The sequence below is a fragment of the Tyto alba genome, unplaced genomic scaffold (assembly GCF_018691265.1).
Source record: "Tyto alba isolate M040663 unplaced genomic scaffold, T.alba_DEE_v4.0 Super-Scaffold_20, whole genome shotgun sequence".
Taxonomy (NCBI): Eukaryota; Metazoa; Chordata; class Aves; order Strigiformes; family Tytonidae; genus Tyto; species Tyto alba.
The window spans coordinates 6,920,318-6,941,210 of record NW_024881283.1 but is presented as its reverse complement, the minus strand read 5'-3'; the positions used below and the strand labels follow the sequence as shown (position 1 = coordinate 6,941,210).

Genomic DNA, 20,893 nt, shown 5'->3' with positions numbered 1-20,893 from the left:
AGCTTCTCTGCTTTGATCAGGGTTGCTTTCTCGAAACAATAATGCTAAGCCTCTTGGCAGCCTTGAGATCAAGACAAAGTATTTTTCCTGAGTGATTCTCCATTTGCCATGACTCTCATGTGGAGGTTCCTCTGCCTGCCTTGTCATGATTGGTGTTTCTCAGCAGGGTGGAAGGCACTGGAAAATGGGCAGGGAAAGCTGCTAATTTTGAACCCAGGTCTCTTCCATGAGCCGCTCACTGTAGGTGTTACCAGCCTGTTCAGCTGATGCTGCTGTTGCTGATTTTCTGCTTCATACGGTTTGTTGATTTTGATAGAAATGACACAGAAAGGTTGGGGGAGCATGGGTGTTTCTATTCTCTTGCCTGGTTTCAATGATTAAATCCAATATGACCATGATCCCAGCTGACTAATTCTTGGGGAAAATGTCTCCCCTTTTCCAGCATTGTCCATCCCTACTATGATTTTTATAGCCAACATGGCAATCTGCTTTGTAGCTTCACTGGCTGCAGAGACTACTTGCCCTTGCCTTTGGGTAACGAGGGGTTGATGACACGAGGAAGGAGCACGTTCTTCTACCAAGACCTAGTTTCTTCACGTCAGTAAGATCCCACCCGGATTCAGCCTGGGGGAGGTGAGCCGTTTGTGGTCTGAGCCTGCGGGACCAGCACTGGCACGGGTCAGCATCTCCTCAGCTTGGCGACTTCCAGACCTCTGGGGTTTGGTGGTCCCCGTCCTCCGGCCAGCCTGACCCTGGCAGGGGAGCAGCTGCCGCCTCTCGCTGAATTCGCAGGGCCCGCTCGGGTTTGTCTTTGTACGGGCGCTCAGCAGCCAAACAATAGTTTGTGCTCGCGGGGCCATGTGGCGCGTCACGTGCGCGGTGCTGTTTCTGCCGGGGTCCTTGCCCATCTGTTCTCGGCTCTTTCTGGGTTATCAGGCGCGGGTCCAAGTCCTCGCAGGCAGCCAGCTTCATGGCCAGAGATTACGAGCACTAACCTTCCTGGCAGGAGTGGTGTGGCTTTGCTTTTATGCAGATTAGCCATGTGCTTCTCACTTCAAGGCGTTCCACAGGAAAAGACGTTTCCTGTGTTTGGTTCTCGGTGGGCGGCTCCGGGCGCGTTGTACCGGCCGGGGCCGGGCCTGTACGCAGCGAGCGGGCTTGGGAGAGGGATTACGGCGTGCTGCCCCCCCTTCCCCTTCCACCTCCACTGCTACGTCACCACAACACAACCACACGCGCGCTCATACTGTTGGTGTCATTCATTCAGTGCCAAGATTGCTTTAAAAAATTCCCTTGGCCCCAGTTCAAACAGGAGTACAGCTGGGATGTGTTAGATTTTAGGCAGTCTGCCCTCAATTTGAGATGAGTTATAAATAGCAGTGCCGACTTCCTTAACTACCACTCTCCGAGGTAAAATGCAGGTTAATTACTGTGGGAATCAATTAGGGCTTCTCTCGGTTAAACAGCCAGTAATGCTTTTTATTATTTTTTATCACAAAAAACGGACAGCAAATCTGGTCAGGAAAAGATTTCAAATCCAAGGTGAGAGCTTAGGGCTTTTTTATTATTTTTCTGGCTTTTCTATTTTTTGGGGGCAGCTGAGGAAACCAGTTGTGGCCAATACCCATGTTTGCCAATAACTGAATGACGCTGATTTGAAACTGGAGGGTTCAGTAAATGACTCTCCTTCCTTTTCTTCTCCTGGTGCAATAAAATACAAATATGTAATAAGGTAATCAGGAAAGTCAGAATTACATTTTTCTATACAGCTGTGGAGGGTTTGGCTCTTGCTTCCAAAGTGGGATTTGCCTCTTCCCTTTACTTGTTTTCCTGCTGGGACCATTAGGCAAGTCCCCTCCAATTTAACCAGACTGTTCTTTCAAGAGGCCAAATTTCTCTTCTGTCAGACAAAATCTGAAGAGAGTTGTTTTGTTTGTGGAATCCTCTTGTCTGCCTAGAAGCCTTTTTTTTTGTTTGTTTTTTTTTTTGTTTTTTTTTGGGGGGGAAAACTCCTGTGTTGTTTTTGAAGACTAGCTGGTTTTCACAGTGCCACTTCATTTTAGGGGTCCAGCATCCTTTACATCACACATACTGATTTGGAGAGCTTTTGAACTCAGCAATTTAAGCTCGCTTTGGGCTTGCTGTTACAAGCTCTTAGTCTAGAAATACCTTAAATTTTCTCGAAAGCTCAGCAGTTTCTCTGGAGCACTGGCTTACGGTCGCTTTTATTACGTACTGTACCAAACAACTTTGCTTTTGAAGTTTGACTGGTGACATGACTATGTTTTGCCAAGTTTTGGTACTTAACGGTGTTATAAAACAGCGGAGATGCCAAGATTGAAGGGAGAATAGAAGCAATTTCTATGAATGCGAGGAGGTGTAAGCAGGGGGTCTGGACTTCAGTGATCAAGGAGCAACACTTTCTCTCAATTATGTCTCTCTGTGGCAGGGCCTTTGCTTTTGAAGTGTAATCACAGTAATCTACTCCTGTGGTTTCCTATTGAAAGGATTTCCCATGTATCAGTCCAGAGAAGAATCTCCAGCCTTTTGCAGTCAGAGTTTGGTATTTCCTTATTTATCCTGAAGTGTTCTTGCAAGCAAACAGGCGTCGCTTCCTCTTGGCTTACCCATCTCGTGTAACACGGACGTACAAAGGAGCTGTGCAGCACCTCTGCTCCCTCCCAAGTCTTTGCACGAGCACTTGGATCGATTTGCACTTCACTGCGTTTCAACTTTGACTGTTCTTTTCTTGAGGCACGTGTAGTTAAATCACCTGAAAGGATTGAGATAGCAGATTCAAGTAGACTTCCTGATGGTAGGCTCTTTAAGCCAGAGCAGCACTGCTAAGACAAGAGCAGTTAAAGCCCTGTCAGCAAGAGTTGTGTGTCTTTAATGGGAGATTTTGAAGGAAGAAACAATGAGTTGCAGCATTTGAGATGTACACGGCAGCCCCAGGGAGTACGAATTAGTCTGTTGGTTTGTGACGAGTCAGGAGTGTGTATATGAAATAGTTACTTCATTAGAGATTAATTGGCGTTTACATTTCTTCTGTTTATAGAATTTTATCTGTAAGGCTGTAATTTAGAGTGATGCTCTTCATGTTTGTTTTTAGCATCCTCTGTGCGCTAGGGCCTTGTGGAAGAGTGGCAGTTCAAAGCAGCGCAGTTTGGAAGCATGTCGTGCACTCCTACGCTGAGTGATCAAGGTGACGACTTGGTCACATCCTGGAAATATGTTTGGGTTTTGTGTTTTAAGATTTTTCTTTCCTCTCTCTCTCTCTCTCTCTCTCTTTTTTTTTTTTTTTTTTTTCCTTCTTCTTATGACTGCATAAACAGTTCCAAATGTTTCTTGAAGTTTTTTAACAGTCGTCATGCTTCCTGTAGGAGTCATGGAAAAGTACATCTTCACCTTGTTTCTGTCCTTCCTGAAGATATGGTTAGCTTTGTGGGTGACCACAGACAAGAAAATCTGTGCAGGGGAGGCAGCATGTGGTGTGTACATATTTAAAAAAAAAAAAAAAATCCCTGAACAGGAGTGTATTTGAGAAGCTGCCCTTGCTAGTGGGCTGTGAAGGTGAGGTAACAACCAAGAAGGAAGCAAGTAACAAACAGAAAAGATGCTGAAATGTTTAGTCAGTAACCCCAAAGTTGCATTCGATCAGGTAGAAGAAAGGAGGTGTGTGTTTGGGGGGTGGTGAAAGAGAGGTTTGCCTTGTCAAAAGCTAGGGGCTGGGAAGGCTCCTGGTGGCAGGGTTTTTACATACCAAAGAAGATAATGTGGGGAGGGAAAAGATGTCAGTTATCTAAGGTGGTACTCACAAGGCAAGGCTCTAGGAAGCGTTAGGGACAATTGGTTGAAAGACAATTTGCATCCCTTAGGAGGTAGGAAAGCTCCACATGGGTGCTGCCATTCAGGAGTCACCCTAGCTCTGAGGATTTGGACTACTGCCATCAAAGAAGTCGTGTTTGGTTTTTTTTTTTTGGTTTTTTTTTTTTTTTTTTTTTTTTGGTTTTTTTTTTTTTTTTTTACCCCCTGATTGGGAGTTCCTTTTCAGAGCATGGTACAAAAACCCCGTTTTGGTGCGTGGCATGGTCTGTGGGGTACGGCCACTTGGGAGTGTGGGGATATGGAGCTTCCTCCTCTGAGGTCCTGCAGCCTCTGTCCATATTAATCCTCAGCAGTAGCATCTGTGATTAACTTGCATGTAAAACATGAAACGTAACTTTGTCAGAACTGTTTTAGTATCAGCATGGCTGAAAATTGAAACATCCAGCACAACTGAGCACGGCGGGGGATCTGAAATCTGCCTCGGAAGAGAGAATTGTACTGCCATGCTGGTGCCATGCACATGGTCGCTTGTGAACAGCTTCCATAGGATGGCAAACACCGTATTTGCAGGGGTGTCCAGAGCTGAACTGTAGTGCAGGAAGGGACTTGGACCTGGTTCTTCATTGATTTATGTCATATTGGTGCAGATTTGTCTAAGGGAGCACTATTTCAGTGGAGTGGGTAGCCCCACCCCTTACCAGAAATGGGGGGCTTTTCCTGCCATCTCCATTAAATTCCCTCCCATGGCCCAGCTCCTGTTGCCCCCCAAGAGTACCATTAACTCCCCGTTGTGCCCCTGCTTGCTTCTCTTTGGCGTGGGCTCGGTGCTGTGTGGCTTGCCTGGCAGGCAAGACGTAGCAGACAGCTGGTCAAACAAATGTTTTCAGGGTCTGTGTGTTGGGACTTCAAGCTGTGCTGGCTGTTGGGGTAGGATTTTCTGAAGTGTAGCATACTGCACGAACTTTTTTTCCTAGGAGGGTGGATTCTGCAAACATAACTGAAATACTGTTCTGGTCTCTGGGATTCTTTCAGGTTTCCAGCAGGAGCTGGCTTTGTGCGATATTTGCTTGTGCAGGCCTGTAGTGCCACTCCTCAAGCACCTGATCTCAGCAAGAGAGGGTGGATCTGTACAAATACCACCCTAGGGCTAGTTGCAGGAAGGAATGGTGTAATAGAGAGTCCATTGTCATGGTGATCTGGTGGAAAACATCTAATTGGTATTAGTTAGGTCATCAGGAGATCAGTGAACAGTTCTTATTCAGTCCGAGTGTTGGAGGTTAAAGACTGCGTTTGGGATTCATTTAGAGGTCACTATGCCAAAACAGCCCTTGCTTTAGTGTGGGAATAGTACTGCCTAGGTAGAAAGACTGTGTTTTGAGGTTTATAGCACTTTCAGGAAATTTGATTGACTGTCCTTATGTCTTGGCTTCAGGCAGGGCTAATACAGATTAGGAAGTCCTAGGAAAGTTGCATTTATTCACTCGTCTCGTCGTGTCTGCTTTAAAACTCAGGGACCTTACTTTCAAGGCTGACATTTATTTTTTTTTTTTGTGCATCCAAAGAAATTTCATTTAGAAACTTCTATTCTACAAAAGGCAGCAGACACAAAGAACGCGTTAAAAAAAAAAAAAGGCAAAAATGGAACTGCAGTCTTGAACGCTGTGAATGTCAGTAGCACTGCCCAGTATTACTACATCAATGTGAATTAATTGAAATGTGTAAGTGTAAATTAACAGCCTGTAGTGTTTTGGGAGACCTTGTTATATGTGAAAGAAGCAGTGTTTGTTGTGAATATTTAAATTTTCAGCCTACATTTACCTTGCTGTGGAATATCTGGATGTTAATCTACTACCTACTATGGGGAAAAGCCATTTACGCTGATAATTCATCTTTCTTAATGGTCCGTCCCCCATTCTTTCCTGTCCTCCGGCCACGGGAGATAACGTCAGCATAAAATGACTTCTTCTCATTGGGTTTGTTCTTTGTGAAATGTCTGTAGGTTTGAAAGGGCAGCAGGAATCCTGCTGTAATTCAGAGTAACTGTGGGGTTTAACACCTGAGAAGAGACAGACGTGCTTCTGCTTCTCTGTGCCAACCTGTTGAAGTTTTCTTCTGGGGCTTGGGGGAAGTTGTGAACGATTCCTGTATGTAGCTGGATGTACATCATCTGTCGCAACTTGCTTTGCAGCCTTCAAGCCCAATGGATCAGATGGGGAAGATGAGGCCTCAGCTGTATGGAGGAAACAACCCGTACACACAACAACAGGGACCTCAGGCGGGGCCACAGCAAGGCCATGGCTATCCAGGACAGCCGTATGGGCCACAAACACCCCAGAGATATCCCATGGGAATGCAAAGCAGGACGCAAAGTACAATGGGCAGCATCTCATATGCACAGCAGGTAGAGCACCCAAGCTTCTGTAGTCTCTTGTTTGCAGCAGGGGCAGGCAGAAGAGCAACAAAATACTGTGTCTGCTGAAGGGATCACCTTCAACCAGGTTGGAATCATTTATTTAGGTAAAATGACATTTTTCTTAGGCTGTGTGTTGCACCACACTTGGATCCAGGTGTATTCAGTGTACAAGGACCTGTGCAATCCTCGCTTCCAAGAGAGGCAGTGGCAGAGGAGTGAATCAAACAAGGGACGAATAAATAGCGAGGGGAGTAAGATATTGTTTCCGCTGTGTTCTGTTAAGGCACAGCTGTTCTTTACAGAAGAAATAGCTTCAGGTCAGTTTTGGCTCGTTACATGATCCAAGTGGGTCCTGCTGGACTGTTTGCAAGATTCAAAAGGCTGCCTTTTTTTTTTGGAGCAGGCAGTCTTTCCTTTCAGTGTTCTTATTGTTGAAGGCTGGTCAGATAGGGATCCCTAAAAACTTAGTCATGGTGCCTATTAAAATTTTGTTACTGCCAAGAATAATGTCATACACAAGTGACTTTTGCTGTTTTCTGGAAAGTGTCTGGGTAGTGGCATTTCCAGTACATTTCCAGTTAACTGCTCTGCGCAGGTCTCTGAATTTTTTTCTTCTTGAGCATAATCTTACTTTGTGTGTGTATATAAAATACCTTAATAACTGGTCTAACTCTGTCTTCCTCTGTAGATTCCTCCTTACGGACAGCAGGGCCCTAGTGCATATGGGCAGCAAAGCCAGACTCCATATTACAACCAGCAAAGCCCTCATCCCCAACAGCAGCAGCCTCCATATTCTCAGCAGCCTCCATCCCAGACCCCTCACTCTCAGCCTTCTTATCAGCAGCAGCAACAGCCTCAGTCTCAACCTCCGCAACTTCAGACATCGCAGCCTGCCTATTCTCAGCAGCAGTCCCAGCAGCCCCATCAGCAGTCCCCAACTCCGTATCCTCAACAGCAGTCCACAGCCCAGCAACACCAACAGAGTCAGCCTCCCTACTCACAGCAGCAGTCACAGTCGCCCTACCAGCAGCAGCAACAAACTCAGCAGACAGCTTCCTCGGCTCTTTCTCAGCAGTCATCTTCATACCCTCAGTCACAGCCGCAGCAGCAGCAGTCTGCATACTCCCAGCAACGCTTCCCCCCTCCTCAGGTAGGCTGTCTCCTGCTTTGTTTCCTTCTGTAAGTGATTTTTAAAGAAACTTGGGCAAATCCTTTTCTTTGTGCATTAAAGTCGGTTGAACTGCGTGTCAGCAAGCTGGCTGGAATGATTACAGCAATAGATGTGCTGCCTTCTCTGTTGTGTCCAGATCTGTATCGCTTACAGAGAGATGCTATGGTGGTAACAGGCTAAGCTGTGCTAATACTGCAGTTTTGAAGAGTAGCGTCGTGTAAATGCTGCTGATTGGCAACACCAGTCTAAAAGATTTCATACCAGAATGGTTTTCACGCGGTGGTCTCCAGAGCTGCTTGGTTTAGTACAATAGCAGAACAGAGTTTGCAGAGTGACACATAGATGGTGACGGAAGAGTTTGCTCTTAAGTGTAAAACTTGGCTTTAGGGAGGAGAAATAAAGCAAAAAGTGCGTGGAATTGAAGATAAAATCATAAAAATTTTTTTATATATATATATATTGTATTTATTTTCAGCAAGGCTTAATAATGTTTTAATAGTTGTGTGAAAAGCTAGCTGGGACTTTTCAGCAGACATTGCAATGCACTGAAGGTAGCTTTTGAAAAGTTGAAGATTTTAATTGACTTGTCTTGTTTGTGTAATGAAGTACTTAGAGCTATTGTGAGATGTTAGAAGATCAAGAAGCTAAGTGAGCAGTCTCCCCGGACAGTCTCTGTTCTTCAGGATCTGTAAGAAGGGAAAGTCGGAGAATTACTGTTTTGCCGTGTTTCAGACTTCTACTCCCAACACTCTCTGTAGTAGTCCAGCAGTGTTTGTCCTCCTGCAGAGCAGTTAGGCGTGCTGGCTTGAACTCTTTGCTGTCTTATTTCCTGTTTTGGGCAAATGTCACAGAGGGTACATAATTCTTCCACAATGTGAGCATGTACCAGAGTGATTCCAGCAGAGCATTTATTTTATTCCCATTTGTGGTTTTTTTTTTTTTTTTTTTGGTGTTTCTTGATGTTTCAGGAGTTATCGCAAGACTCATTTGGGTCCCAGGCATCATCTGCTCCCTCAATGGCTTCCAGTAAAGGGCAAGAAGATATGAACTTGAATCTTCAGTCCAGACCTTCTAGCCTGCCGGTGAGTGGTGAGCTGATCTAGAAGTGAATGGGGCGAGGGCAATCAGAAGCACAGCAGGATAAATTAGTACTGGTAATATTCCACATGGAAATGGGAATGATGGAGGCTGCCTGTGCTTTTCACTAAGTCATTAGCTTCTGGCTTCCCACTGGAGATTAAATGTAATTTACAAAAGTAATGGATTTGAGAGTAAAGTTTAACCCTAAATACTCCGGTCTGCATGTTCTAGCTAAGAGATACATCTTTTTTTTTTTGAGCTTTCTGTTTGCAGTGTCTGAAGTACCTGACTGCTGTTAGAGTAGACCCTGACCTTCAAGGCAAAGCGTCTCATTTTTATTTTATTTTCTTGTTCCTTGAGCCCACTGTGGTACTGGTGGCTAGCAGACTGGCAGCGTGGTTCTGTGTCACTGTCTGACACTTTCTGTGTCATTGGATCCTTTTACTGATGATTGAAGCTTCTTTGGTCCAATCTGATAGAACAATTGGTGCAAAAGAGATGTTTATTAGTACCTGGACTGAGAAAGATCAATGACAGATTATATTTTCTTTTGCATTCTAAAACTGCTTTATGTATATACAGTGAATAGTTGGGTATGAGATTACTGCCTAGTGTTCCAGCAGTTTTTGGACCAGAATAGCTTAACTTTGGGTTAAAACTTCTTCACAAAAATGGAGAAGAGTTAAAAGTTTAGATTAGTTCGCACGAGTTGGTCTGTGCCTCTGACTTGGAGCAGAAGTTTTGAGCTGCTGAGTTCTGATTTTGCTGGTTACTTTCATTGTAACCAGTAGGAAGTGAGCGAGCTTTTATTTTTTATTTAGCCACTGGTTAAGTCAGTTTTCTAAGCTGCAGTTGCATTGGTCAGAGGGGAGTGAGCTGTGTATATAGCAAAGTTATTTTTGCTCTCAGCAATGAGAACAGCTTTGTTGTGAGCCCCTTGAAATAATTCCTTTGGATTGTGGATACAAATTGTCACCCAAAATACAAAGTGATTCTAGTTCTGACCACCTAATGGGAGTAGTTGTGGGTTGTTTCTTTTTTTCTTTCTTTTCTTTTTTTTTTTTTGCCTTTTGGACCCTGATTACAAAGATTTAATTTGTTCTGAGGCCTGGGGAAAAATCCTTTTAAATAGCATGTTTCTTTCCACTCTGCCTCTCCACAAGTTCTTCCATGTGACCCATCTTCTGGCGAAGAATGTAGGAAAAGTGAAGCCACTGAAGTAATTGAAGAAATTGCTCTAGCTCAGAACGGTGGGAAGTCCTGTTCAGTAGCATTGTTGATAGAGCCTTCATGAATCCTACCAATCAGCGCCCTCTGACTCAGATTATAGGAATTAGTTGCTCTGCTTAGCAGAAGTGGCTCCTTCTCAGCACCAAGTGGGAGTTTGTTTTATACCTTGTGGTTGAATGTATTTGGCCCCTTTCAAGTTTTCCCTTTTCCCAAGCAGTTGATGAAAAGATACTCATCTCTGCTGTAAGAGTGAAGGAACCTAGAAATGAGTGAATTTGATCCAGTTTAAAAGTTTTAAGTGTCCACCAATTTCTGGTCAGATACTTCGGAGTTTTGCTGAAGAGAAATCCAGGGTGCAAATAATGAGTCCAGCTTTTAGACTTAGCGAGCTATAAAGCTTGCTTCCATTTCAGACAGATTTTATAGCCATCTTGTTTTCCTGACTTTATGACCAAATAATCTGTATTTAAGAAATCAAGCAATCTTTAGCTTATCCAACCCTGGACTATCTTTGGGCCTTCTCTTCCTTGGTAGGCAAAAATTAAAAAAAGGAGACGCCCCTGCAGAAAGTCACCCTTATTCTTGTATGTGTTTCATAAGTCCTTGTCGTCTTGTTAGGATCTCGTAGGACAAGACTGGCACCCCTGTCTGTAAGTTGAGAAGTGCATCAGACAGAGATGCTGTGGAACGGTTTAAAGGGAGGACCTCTGAGCTGTATGGAAGCCAACTCTTTGTTTCAGTGATCAATCTCTTGCACAGAGTTTGGCCTGGGGATGCTTAGAAACAAAAGAGCTACGTGGAAGGGTGCTATCAATTTCTTTTTATCTTCCTTATATTGCTCAGTCTGTCTGTTTTAGAAAGTTTTATCCTACTCGGGAGGATTCCTAGATCCCTGTTTTGCCATTATGTATGACTTACAGAAGCATAGTTAGTTTGCGGGCTTTTAATTTTTTGTGGAGTTCTGAGCCCTTTTCCAAGCCTCAGTGGGCGCTGTGGAATAGCTCACTGGGTATCTTGGAATTGGAGCAAATCGTGCCATGCATCATCTTTAATTAAACATAGATCAGCTCCAGCAGGAAAAGGAGGTTGCTGCTTTTTAGGTTCTTACGAAGTGTTAAATTTATGTACCCAGTGCCATTACGAGTCTTTGGCCTTTACATGTTAATATTGTACATCAACATTAATGTTGGAATTCTAAGCAATAAAGGGGGATGTATTTCTTTGGCTGATCCTATCACCATGTCAGGAGGTGGTGATCACCTAGATGGTGATGATGTCAGGTTGTTCAACTCCTGTGAGCTCTTGCTGGCTTTGTTAGTGTCTGCCTGAGAAATGTCACATTGATCATTCTGGGTGGGGGTCTTAAAGATATTTTCCTGATAATGATTTTTGTGTCACCAAGTAAACATTTTCCTGACGATGTTCCTGTACTCAGACTTCTAACAGCAGAAGATTCAAGTTACTGATTTCGCTAATGCTTTGTCTGGCTCATCTGTAAGTAGCAAAATGTCTGGTCTTCCATTTCTGCTTGTTATAGGCTGTTCTAGCTCAAGTATTTCCTGGATTGTTGTTCCCCTTCTGAAGATTATGCTGCTTGTATTTTGGGGGAGAATGCTGCTGCTAACTTGAACTCACTGATGCCTTTTAAAGAGCAATGTATCCATGCGAGTGTCCTGGCTGGTACTCTTTTCCAATAGCAGACTAGGTGAGGAATTTCTCTGAAGAATTTGCTGCTTCCCTAGGGAGTTTCTGTCAGGATTGCAGCTAAACTAAACCTAGATTGCTATTGTGTATGGGAGAAGCAAAGTGTAGTCTTTTGTGTCTGGGTGTAATAGAGGAATAGTAATCCTTGGTATAAATCTGTCTCTCCCAGGAGGCTCCCTAGTCTCTTCTCCTTAGCAAAGAATTTTTCCTGGCAAGTCTCATCCAGTTTATTTGGTGTCTTTACCTTTTGAGGCTCAGATTCTGAGTCTGTAGGAGTTGAATATTTCCAGCTATTAATTACCTCTTGCTTAGACATGGAAGGTGTTGGTAGCAAGTATAGGGGAAGCAAATAGGGTGCTAGGGCATCCGCTTGGGGTTGGATCGCAAATCCGTTCTGCTGCAAAGTTCTCAGGAGTTTTAGGTTTGTTGGGAGGAATTTTGTGTCTCATTATGGAATGTGCAACAGATTGTTGTCTTGCCTTGAAGGAGCTGAATGCAAGTTCCTGATGTCTTTGAGATGGATGAGGGAGTAGAGCATCAAGACAGTGGTTGCCATGCCAGGCTGTTTATACCTTCCCAGCTGCAGAAGTTGATGTCTGTGGTGTTAGGACTTCCAGGTTGGCCTCAAAAGCCACTTAGAAGGCAAAACTGTTTTGATACCAGTATATACTGGCACGCATTTGCTTTTCACTGGACCTCCTGGGATTTCTTCAGTGAAGCTTTCCTATCTGTGGAAACCAAAACTTGTGGGAGGTATTATTTTCAGCAGTGTTTCAATAGGAAAGGTTCTGCATGGGGTGATACTCCTGGCCAAACAAGGAGGACAGATACCAGCAAGGTTTTGGAGGTCCTGAAATACCAAGGATGTGTGTGAATTTTTATTGCAGCGAATACGTAATGAAGCAAACTGGGGCAGCTTGGACAGAAGTTTCAGAATTCCCACCCCAGAATGTCCTTAGTTTGTTTTGGTCAGTGTCTCGCATAGCTTGAGGGAGAAACCCTATCCCTGCTCTGGGCAACTTATTTTTGTCTCAATGTGGAGTGGGAATTGTTTTAATCTCAGTATTTTGTACTACTGGAAAGCTGCTTTGCTTATTCAGCTGCATTTCACTTTGGTTCATCTCTGACTTTAGATCTGAAGTGTCTTGTCAATGGCAGAAAGGAATATAACCGACAGAAAACAAATTCCTGATGCATGTCTAACTTTTTAATGTGCGTTCTGGTCTTGGGTCTTTACAGTATGGATTTAGCAAAATTAGGTTTTGTGGGGAGGGGAGAGGAAGGAGGCTGCAGAGTTTTGGTTTTTGTAGAAAGAACCGTTCTGTGAATATCCCCAGCAGTTGTGGGGTATTTTTTATTTGATTCTCTCTCCCTTTCTTAAGTAGTTTCTGAATTTGGACACGGGAGGTTGTCACAGAAGCACTGTGTCGATTTTCCATTCTTACAATATGGTCATGTGAACTTGTACTCTGTAGGTTCTTGAAGTGGAATAAAGTTGAGCTATGTCAGTTGCGTCCCCTGACCTGGAAATAATCAATGCAACAGGCTGAAATGCAGCGAAAAGCTGTCTCAAAGCTGCTGTGGATGGGGAGATGCATCCCAGGAAATTAACGTTTTCTTTAAAATCCTTTGGGCTTAAAATTAATCATTTGGACAATTATTTTTGGGGGGAGGGGGTGGGGGGGAAACCTGTTATAGTTGAATCTGCTGGTCACTTCAATCTCTTATCTTTTTTTTTTTTTCTTTTTCCATATGGGACTTCCTGCTTCTGTTTGGTTTGTATTTGGCCTTTTGAGATTGTCTTATTGCTTACCTTAAGAAAGGGATTAGTGATGTATGCATTTCAAAGCAGGGTAGTTGCATGCTGTGGTGCCTGGGCATCACAGTGGATATGCAGGTAAACACACCAGCACCCGCAGGCTTGCCCCGAGGAGCACAATACCTGAAACACTGGTATTAGAGAGATTGGTGCATTCCAGTTTATGCTGATATAGAGGTTTCTACCCCAAGTTATGGTGATACAAGTAGTAGAAGATGTTGGTTTTTTCCTAAGCAAGCCCTCTCTGCCTAAGCTTTTCTCAGTGTGTGTGACTATCATTTCTTTGTGGTTTCTTGAGAAGGCTGTGCCTTTTAAAATTTTTTTTTTTTTTTTTTTATTTTGGCAATAGTGCAGAGCATGTGGTGTGCTGCTCGCAAAGCTACCCTAATCTTCCAGCCACTCCAGTGACATGTTTCACGCCTGTGACCTGCTTCGCAGGGTTGCTCAGCTATTTGTCCATGTGGCAATTTTCATTCCTCCCACCCCTTCCTCCGGGGTTTGATCTGAGCTAATCCCACCCGGTGCTGGGGAGGAAACTTCCCCACCCCGCTCTGCGTCGCCGGGGCCCTCTCCGGGCTGCACGGAGAGGCCTTCGCCCCCCGTGAGCGTCCCTTTCGAGACGCTGCCGCGCGGAGCCACCGATGCAGCTTGGCGGGAGCCTGCGCTGGTGGCGGGTTGCGCTATGCTCGATGCCGGGCTCGTTTCCTGTTTCTATTCTGGTCGCAAGCGGCTCAGCTCTGCTTCCTGCCTGCACGCCTCGCACAGATTCCCCTAACCCCCCCAGCCTTTCGTTTTCTTAGGAGCGATTTCGGTTACGGACCCAACGGAAAGAGGAGCCGGCGAGCTCCGCGGGGAGGTGGGCGGCTGGGCCGGCTGGCAGCTCGCTCGGGAGAGAACAGGCTCTTGTGCTTTTAGGCCCAGCCGGAGTGATTAGGCGGGTCAGTGTTTAATCAGGAAATTGCTGTAGGATGACCAGTTCTGGTCTTGGATCCCAAACAATAATCTGTGCTCTGTCACACGCATCCCCTGCGCTGCTGCAGCCTGAAAATGCAGAGCTGCTCCTTGCGCCAGAAGGACGCCTTGTGAGGTGACCCTCCGCTTTTAAACACACTTTCAAGCAGCTCGTTGCTGTAGGGCAGGGAGATCGGTTTTTCACTTCCTTTTTGCCGTTGACTTGGTGTTTTTGGAGACCCTTTAAAATGTGTGGAGGCCTCTTGTCGGTCTGATGTCAGACATAACCAGCCTCATCCCTTCCCATCAGAACTCAGCCCTGCCAGAGGTCCCGCACCGTGCAGGGGAGGGAGCGTCCCTGTTGGTGTGACCTTCATCTGCTGCGTGGAGCAGTTGCAGGGATAAATGAAGGTGTTTAACTTGGGCTGACAGCGCTTGCACGCGCTTTAAACGCTGCCACACCTGAGCTTTCAGTTTACAGGAATCATTTTCCTGTTAATGTCCTTTTGGCATGCTGGATTGGATGGTGTTGGAAACATGCACAATCATAAATGCCGTGGAGAAAACTGTTTCCACATGGTGCTCCAATGTGGGGCATGACAGGAGCCTGAGGCTCGGTCTGCTCCGCTCCCTTCCTGCCGTGGCCGTGCTGCTCGGACAGGCTTCTGCCCACACCCTTGGGTACAAGGTTCATGCTGTGATTTCAAACAAGTCTTGGTAATTGGAGGAGGAGTTGTGTCATTGGTTTTTGTTATGATTTTGAGTAAAGGTATTACCCAGGAAAACTGAAACCTTTATTTAAGAAAAAAAAAAAAAAAAAAAAAAAAGTTGAATTTCCTGAAATGACAAGAAGTGACATCTCTAGGAATTGACTGTTCTGGCACCCTGACCCTGAGGGTAGCGCTTGGGTGTACGTCAGCGTCTCGCATGGGCCAGGTTTCCATGGTTATGTTACCTCTTTCTGTGCAAGCTCGCTGCTCTGAGCCAGGGCAAGAGGAGAATTTCCTTGATTCTTTCCAAATGTGTCTTCAGTTTCTCTGTCCCATCCAGATCAGTGGTACCTGGGCTCAGGCATGGTATTGCAGACAGGTTATTGAACGCAAGCGGTTTCTCTAGAGATGCTCCATCTGGCAGGGTCAGGGGCTCAGCTGTAGCCCCTCGTGTCACTCCATTGCTGCCTCCCCACAGGTACAACAGACTTCGGGAAGGAGCTGCCAGCTCTCAGCTGTCTCTTCAGCAGTTTTGCCAGTGAGAGGCTCACCAGATTCATCAGGCTTTGCAAATACCTGATACCTTAGAAATCTTGTTCTCTCCTAAAATCTTCCTTCCTTCCTTCCACTTTTTTAGAAATTGATTCTGTCACTCTTAATTGTTTCAGAGAGGCTGATAACAATACTAAAAGCTGAGTTATCTTAAAATCCAAAGTATTGGCCTGAACAGGGGCCTTTGTAATTTTTTAATTATTTCAGACTCCTGCCTTTGCTGCATTTCTTTGCCCACCCTAACTCGTGTGGTTGGCATGGTGGCATAATCACATGCTGAGATGACTAAATACTTTGGAGTCTAAATTGAACACATTGGAGACTGGAAAGCGCCTTCCAGAGGAAGCACTGCTGGGGAATTGGAATATCCCTACGGCTGGCAATAGGAGGGTAGCTTCCTGCCTCTTATGTGATTTAATGTTTTATATGATCTGGGGTTTGTCTTCAGACTGAAGTAGAATACTTAAAAACCTCTAGAAATATAACAAAAGCTCTTTTAAATAAATGGGTTGTGGTCTATTACCTGAGAGCTGTACTAGCTTCTCACTTGCACTTGCCTCCCCAAGGCCTGGTGTCAGACCAGCTCCTCTGATGGGATCAGCTTGTAGCTCTTGCTCCCCCAGCATCCCCAACACCCTCCAAAAAATCAGCATTGCTGAGAGCATCCTTTGAGGCTGCTGTGATGTTGCTGCTCATTGTGCCTGGGGTCCTCCACACATCTTACCTGCAACTTGTTTTAGGGTCAGTGTTCCTGCTGAACCTGGAGGTTTTCTCTTTCCATGTGGCAGCTCTGTTGCTTGGATGGCCAGGCCAACTTACGTGTTAGCTAAAGTGGCGTTACTCTGTCAAACAAAACTTCAACATTTACCACTGCTACTTGGAATACTTTGTTGTATCAATGTTTAGATAAACCTGAGAGTAGTATTTAGAAGCTGAGCAGCTTTCAAAGTGTTAAATGGAAACTTCCGGAGAGTTTTGCTGCTGCATTTCCCAGGGTCCTACAGAAGAGCTCAGCACCCAGCGCTCTCCGAGTGGGAAAGCTGGCCTTCCATGTGGAGGGTTTTCCCTTCAGCGACATCTTGTTCTGTGGATGAATCATGTTACTCCTCCTATACTTTGTGCTGCAACTACAGCTTTGGAATCTCTCCTCTCCAAAGACCAAGAATATGAAATTTGTTAGTCTGGTCAGTGTTGGGAGGGGGAGGAAAGCCCCCTTACCCCCTGCTTTTTGTGTTTTAATTTTATTTGGAGGGGGAAGAGAAGGAGGGGTGGCACAGGGTAGGAGCAGTAGATGTGATTAAAGCTCCTGTCGAGTAGATCTGTGGGAGTGGAGTATCGACCTTTGAAAAATCAATGGCTGCTGCGGTAGCAGTGCTGGCTGTTTTGCAAGGTCTCCCGTTGCAGGAATGTAGTAAAGCCAGCAGCACTTCCGTCTGTCGTCCTCCCTTTTTATTTTGTACCTGCTTTCTGCCAAATGACCAGACTCACCTAGATTTAGTGAGGTGGATTAGAACAGCAGCTTATTTTTGCAATCAGAGTAAAATTTCTTGTGTGACACCGAGCCCCTCCTCCTGACAGCCTCCTTTCCAAATGCTCTTTTTCCTGCAGTGCAGCTAGAGCCAGCAGCTTCTACCAGTTTGTCTAAAGCCAGCCTGGAAGAATGAGCTTTTCAGCTTCTTTTTTGAGCAAGGAAACTGCATGAATCTCTCTTGCGTGTTCTAGTCCCCATCTTAGGTTTGTAATTGTCAGCGCTGATGCCTGAGAAGAGCTTAAGCTCCTCATAAGGGAAGGGAATACAGACTCTGTCTAGCAGAGGCTGAAGCCTTGATAGTGTTACCTTCCTGATATTGTTTTAGTGGGCAGGTGTTTTTGCCTTGAAGTAGTAAAAGTCTAGCACTTACTTCCTTTACCTACGGACTGCTTGGATGAGTAAGTGGCCCATAATAGGACTCAAAGGTTTTTATGCATGCTTCGTTTTGTAACCAGGATCTTGGGTTTTTCTCCCAAAAGAGCTTGCTGCAGAACCTGGGAACTGTTTAGTTTCTAGTTGCTCGCATGTGGTCCTTGCTCAGATCAGAGGTTGAGCTTCTAGGGATGTATTTGATGTGCCAAATCCAGTGATTTCATTGCATAATTAAATCCCTTTGTTCCTTCTGATTGCTGATCTTGTCCCATTTTGAAGGGGGATATAAGAGGAGGTAAGGCCATGAATTTAAAAAGCTTTCATAAAGCACAGAAGTGTGCTATGCAGCTCGTGCTAGTGTGGCAGTGATCTTCCTTCTGGGCTTCCCCTGTTTCTTATGCCTGGAGAAGGTCATCTTTCCCTGTTAAACTAAAAACAAACTTTTCAGTGCCTTAGAGAGGATGAAGTAAGAGCTACGTGGCAGTCGAGGAAAACTGTATGTGGTCAAGGGGACACCAGCTTGTGTTGCTAGGCTTTGGTTATATTTGATTAGGCTTTAGTCATCTTGGGTAGCTTGGGAATGTGGATCAGCATGCTTCCCACACGTGTGTGAACACAAAATCAGTAACAGGTAAACTACATCTTAAAAATACATATTTTTGGTTTCTGTTCCACTCCTCCCAAAGTACGACAGGGTACAGAGCACACGGAAACAGAATGTTAACAGCATCTTTCACCTCACTGTAAATTCCAGAAATGTTCTAGATGTAGCAAGAGATTTTATTGGAGAGACATCCTTCACACATCCTTCCTCCTCCTCCCCTTTGTCTCTTGTCCAGCCCATATGTGCACCAAGAATGAGGATCATAGTGAAGGTGCTTTTGGTGTTGTAAAGATGGACTTGTTATCTTCTGCACAATAACTGATGGTAGAAGAGCAGAGTGAAGTGAATGGTGGTCTTCCCTGGGACAACTTGTATATTTTTGGTATAGGACAGGACTTGGAAATCTGCTTTGGCTTTGAAATGATTCACTTGCTTCTCATGGCGATGGTAGGTCATTACATTCCCACCCAGGGTGTTCAGCAAGCCTGCAGCTGACTACCAAATGCTGAGAGCCAGTGCTCGGTGGGTTTTGTGTTTGTGGTGGTACATGCTGATGGATTTTGTCAGAAACTGAAAGCATGGCAGTTGAAATTGAGCTGGTGGTGATGCAGGGTTTGCAGGAGTGTGGGCCCTTCCCAGTGTGCCTCTGGTAAACTGGACCAGCTTGGAGACTGAAAAACTCTGTTCTGACTCTTTGATTTGTCAGTAAGAAAAATATATGGAGGCAGTAAATTATAACTCTCTCTAGATGGAAAGTATCAGCTGGGTTTCTACTGTAGGTTAACTTGTGTTCCCCTGCTCCAACCTGTGGTTTCTACTGGGGAAGCAATGCTGAAGAGGTGCACGGTAAGTAGGAAGGCAGTGGCAGGCTGCAGAGCCCTCTCCAGACCCTTCCGTCACGTCTGTAGAAATCTCAAGTCAGCTTTTTGAGGTGTCCTCTTGGATGTGATGTGAATCTGTAAGTCTGGTGGGAATGGAGCACAGTGAGGTCTCCAGGCCACTTTGTGTTGCAAGGCAGAGTGCTTTGTGAAGCATAAGACGCAAGATTCAGTTGTCTGTACTGTAGAAGGAGGAAGGAGTCTATCCATTTCCCCAAAATAGCAGGGAGATCCTAGCTTGCCAGTCAGCTGTGTAATTTTTGTGATAGAGAGGATTGAGGTATTTTGGGTGTGGAAATAAAGGGGAAGAAAAGGACAAGCTTGTGATTTCTAAGTGTTGATAGTTCTTGAATGAGTGGAAAAGAAACTGCAGAGAAAATGAAATTGTAATAGAAAGTAGGTATTTCAATTAGTCAGAAGCAATGAAGAGGCTTCTTCCCTTTCAGAAAGAGTCAGGGAATAAATTTAGCCATTGTTCTCCGGTCTTGCTTGTAAGCATCTTTATGGAAACAACTGGCTTTACAGAATTTATAAGCTCGACCACATGCTCGTCTCCAGATCATAATTTCCTTGAGAGTTATCTAGTGATCTGATAGTGCCTACAATCATTACAGTCTGACTGTGCTCCTTCCCTCTTCCCCCACGCTTTTCATATGCGCTTAGGTTGGGGATGGGCAGGGGAGTAGTAGAGGAAGGCTGCAGTCCCCAGCGCGGAGATCAATTTGCTTTCTGGTCAGTCTTCCTGCTCTTCCAGATCAGTGGGATGGGCCAGAGTGGAGCCTTGAATCTCTTCTCCTCTGGGGTTTTGTTACCTTGATCTTAAGTCTTTCTTGTTGTTTCATCTTTATGTTTGTTTAACAAATGAGCTTGTATCAGATAGTGAAATGGTGGTTCCTCTTTTCATATAAAAGAAACCTTGCTGTTTCCAGCATAAACTAACCGGCTCCCTTGTGTTGGTCATGCCAGGACTTGCAACCCTTTCCCTGAGATAGATGAACTCCCCTGCCCCCTCCTTTGGGTACCAGATTGTGTGATTTCAGGCATGGTTTTGTTGTGGTGTGAAAAGAAGGTGTTAGCTGCTGAGTCCTTGTTTGTCAGCAGTACTGACAAACCCATGCTGGCATCGGCAAGGGTTGGGCAACCAATCGCAGCTGGAACAGTTATCGTTTCAGGGTCCCTGTGGGCTTCCGCTATCAGGTCACATCCCAAAATAACACTGGGCAGTATTTCAAGTGAAGAAACTCAGGCTTTGGGGCTGCAGCCAGCCTGGAGTGTGAGATTCTGTGTGAAATAGTTGGAATCCCTCCAGCGTTTTTGATCTGCATGGCAGATGAGCAATAAAATGCATAAAAAACACATTGGAAACACGTGAGGAAATTCTCCAGACCCTGACGTTTCCTTCAAGTTGGCAGAGTTACTGCTGTCGAGCCTCACCTCCTGTCTCGGCTCGATTGGCTGTGCTCGCGGGAGGAGGGAAGAGGAGAGCCCTTCTCCTGGTGCTGCTGTGTCTTTCCAGGTCTCCTCCTGATGCTCTGTGGGAAGAAAATAAAACCTCACTGACCCTCTCCTCTTGGGCTTGATCCAGAACGCACTGACGGCAGCAGGTCTCCATTATTTCAATGAGGTTTTATTTCTTTAAAGGCTTCTCTGCTACAGCCATTCTTAAAAATGGTCTGTAGAGAAATTGAGAGATTTCTTTTTCCCCTAGTAGCGATGCACTTGAGTAAATGGGATGTCAAAGATGGAGGGTGTTCCTTAGGTTTAGTTAAAAAAACCCAACTAGAACGCAACACTCAGTGCCTTGATGGTTGGCATCTTGAGAAAATAACTTTATAGGTGGAAAACAGCTCCTTACTGATTAGCTGCTTGCACTTAAGCGTTCCAGACCCTGCTTTTCTCCTTCCCCTTGCAGGAGTCTCACTTCCGAGAAACTTAGTCCTGCTGAATAACAGACTCAGAAAATGCTGCTGTGCTGGCAGAGCGTTTCTTTGCTGGGAAATGACTTTATTGTTGGAATTCATAAAACTTACAAATCTTTTAGAGGTGAAAG

General features: G+C 45.0%; 1 protein-coding gene across 4 annotated transcripts in view; it reads left to right on the top strand.

The window, feature by feature from the left end:
* ARID1A (AT-rich interaction domain 1A) overlaps nucleotides 1–20,893 on the top strand; it is an 84,268-nt gene that overhangs the window by 40,863 nt on the left and 22,512 nt on the right. For all 4 annotated transcript variants that reach the window (XM_042793590.1, XM_042793591.1, XM_042793589.1 and 1 more), the window contains 3 exons: nucleotides 6,017–6,229; nucleotides 6,930–7,391; nucleotides 8,381–8,494. In XM_042793590.1, coding sequence (XP_042649524.1) covers nucleotides 6,017–6,229; nucleotides 6,930–7,391; nucleotides 8,381–8,494 — 789 coding nt within the window. The remainder of the gene's footprint in view (nucleotides 1–6,016; nucleotides 6,230–6,929; nucleotides 7,392–8,380; nucleotides 8,495–20,893) is intronic.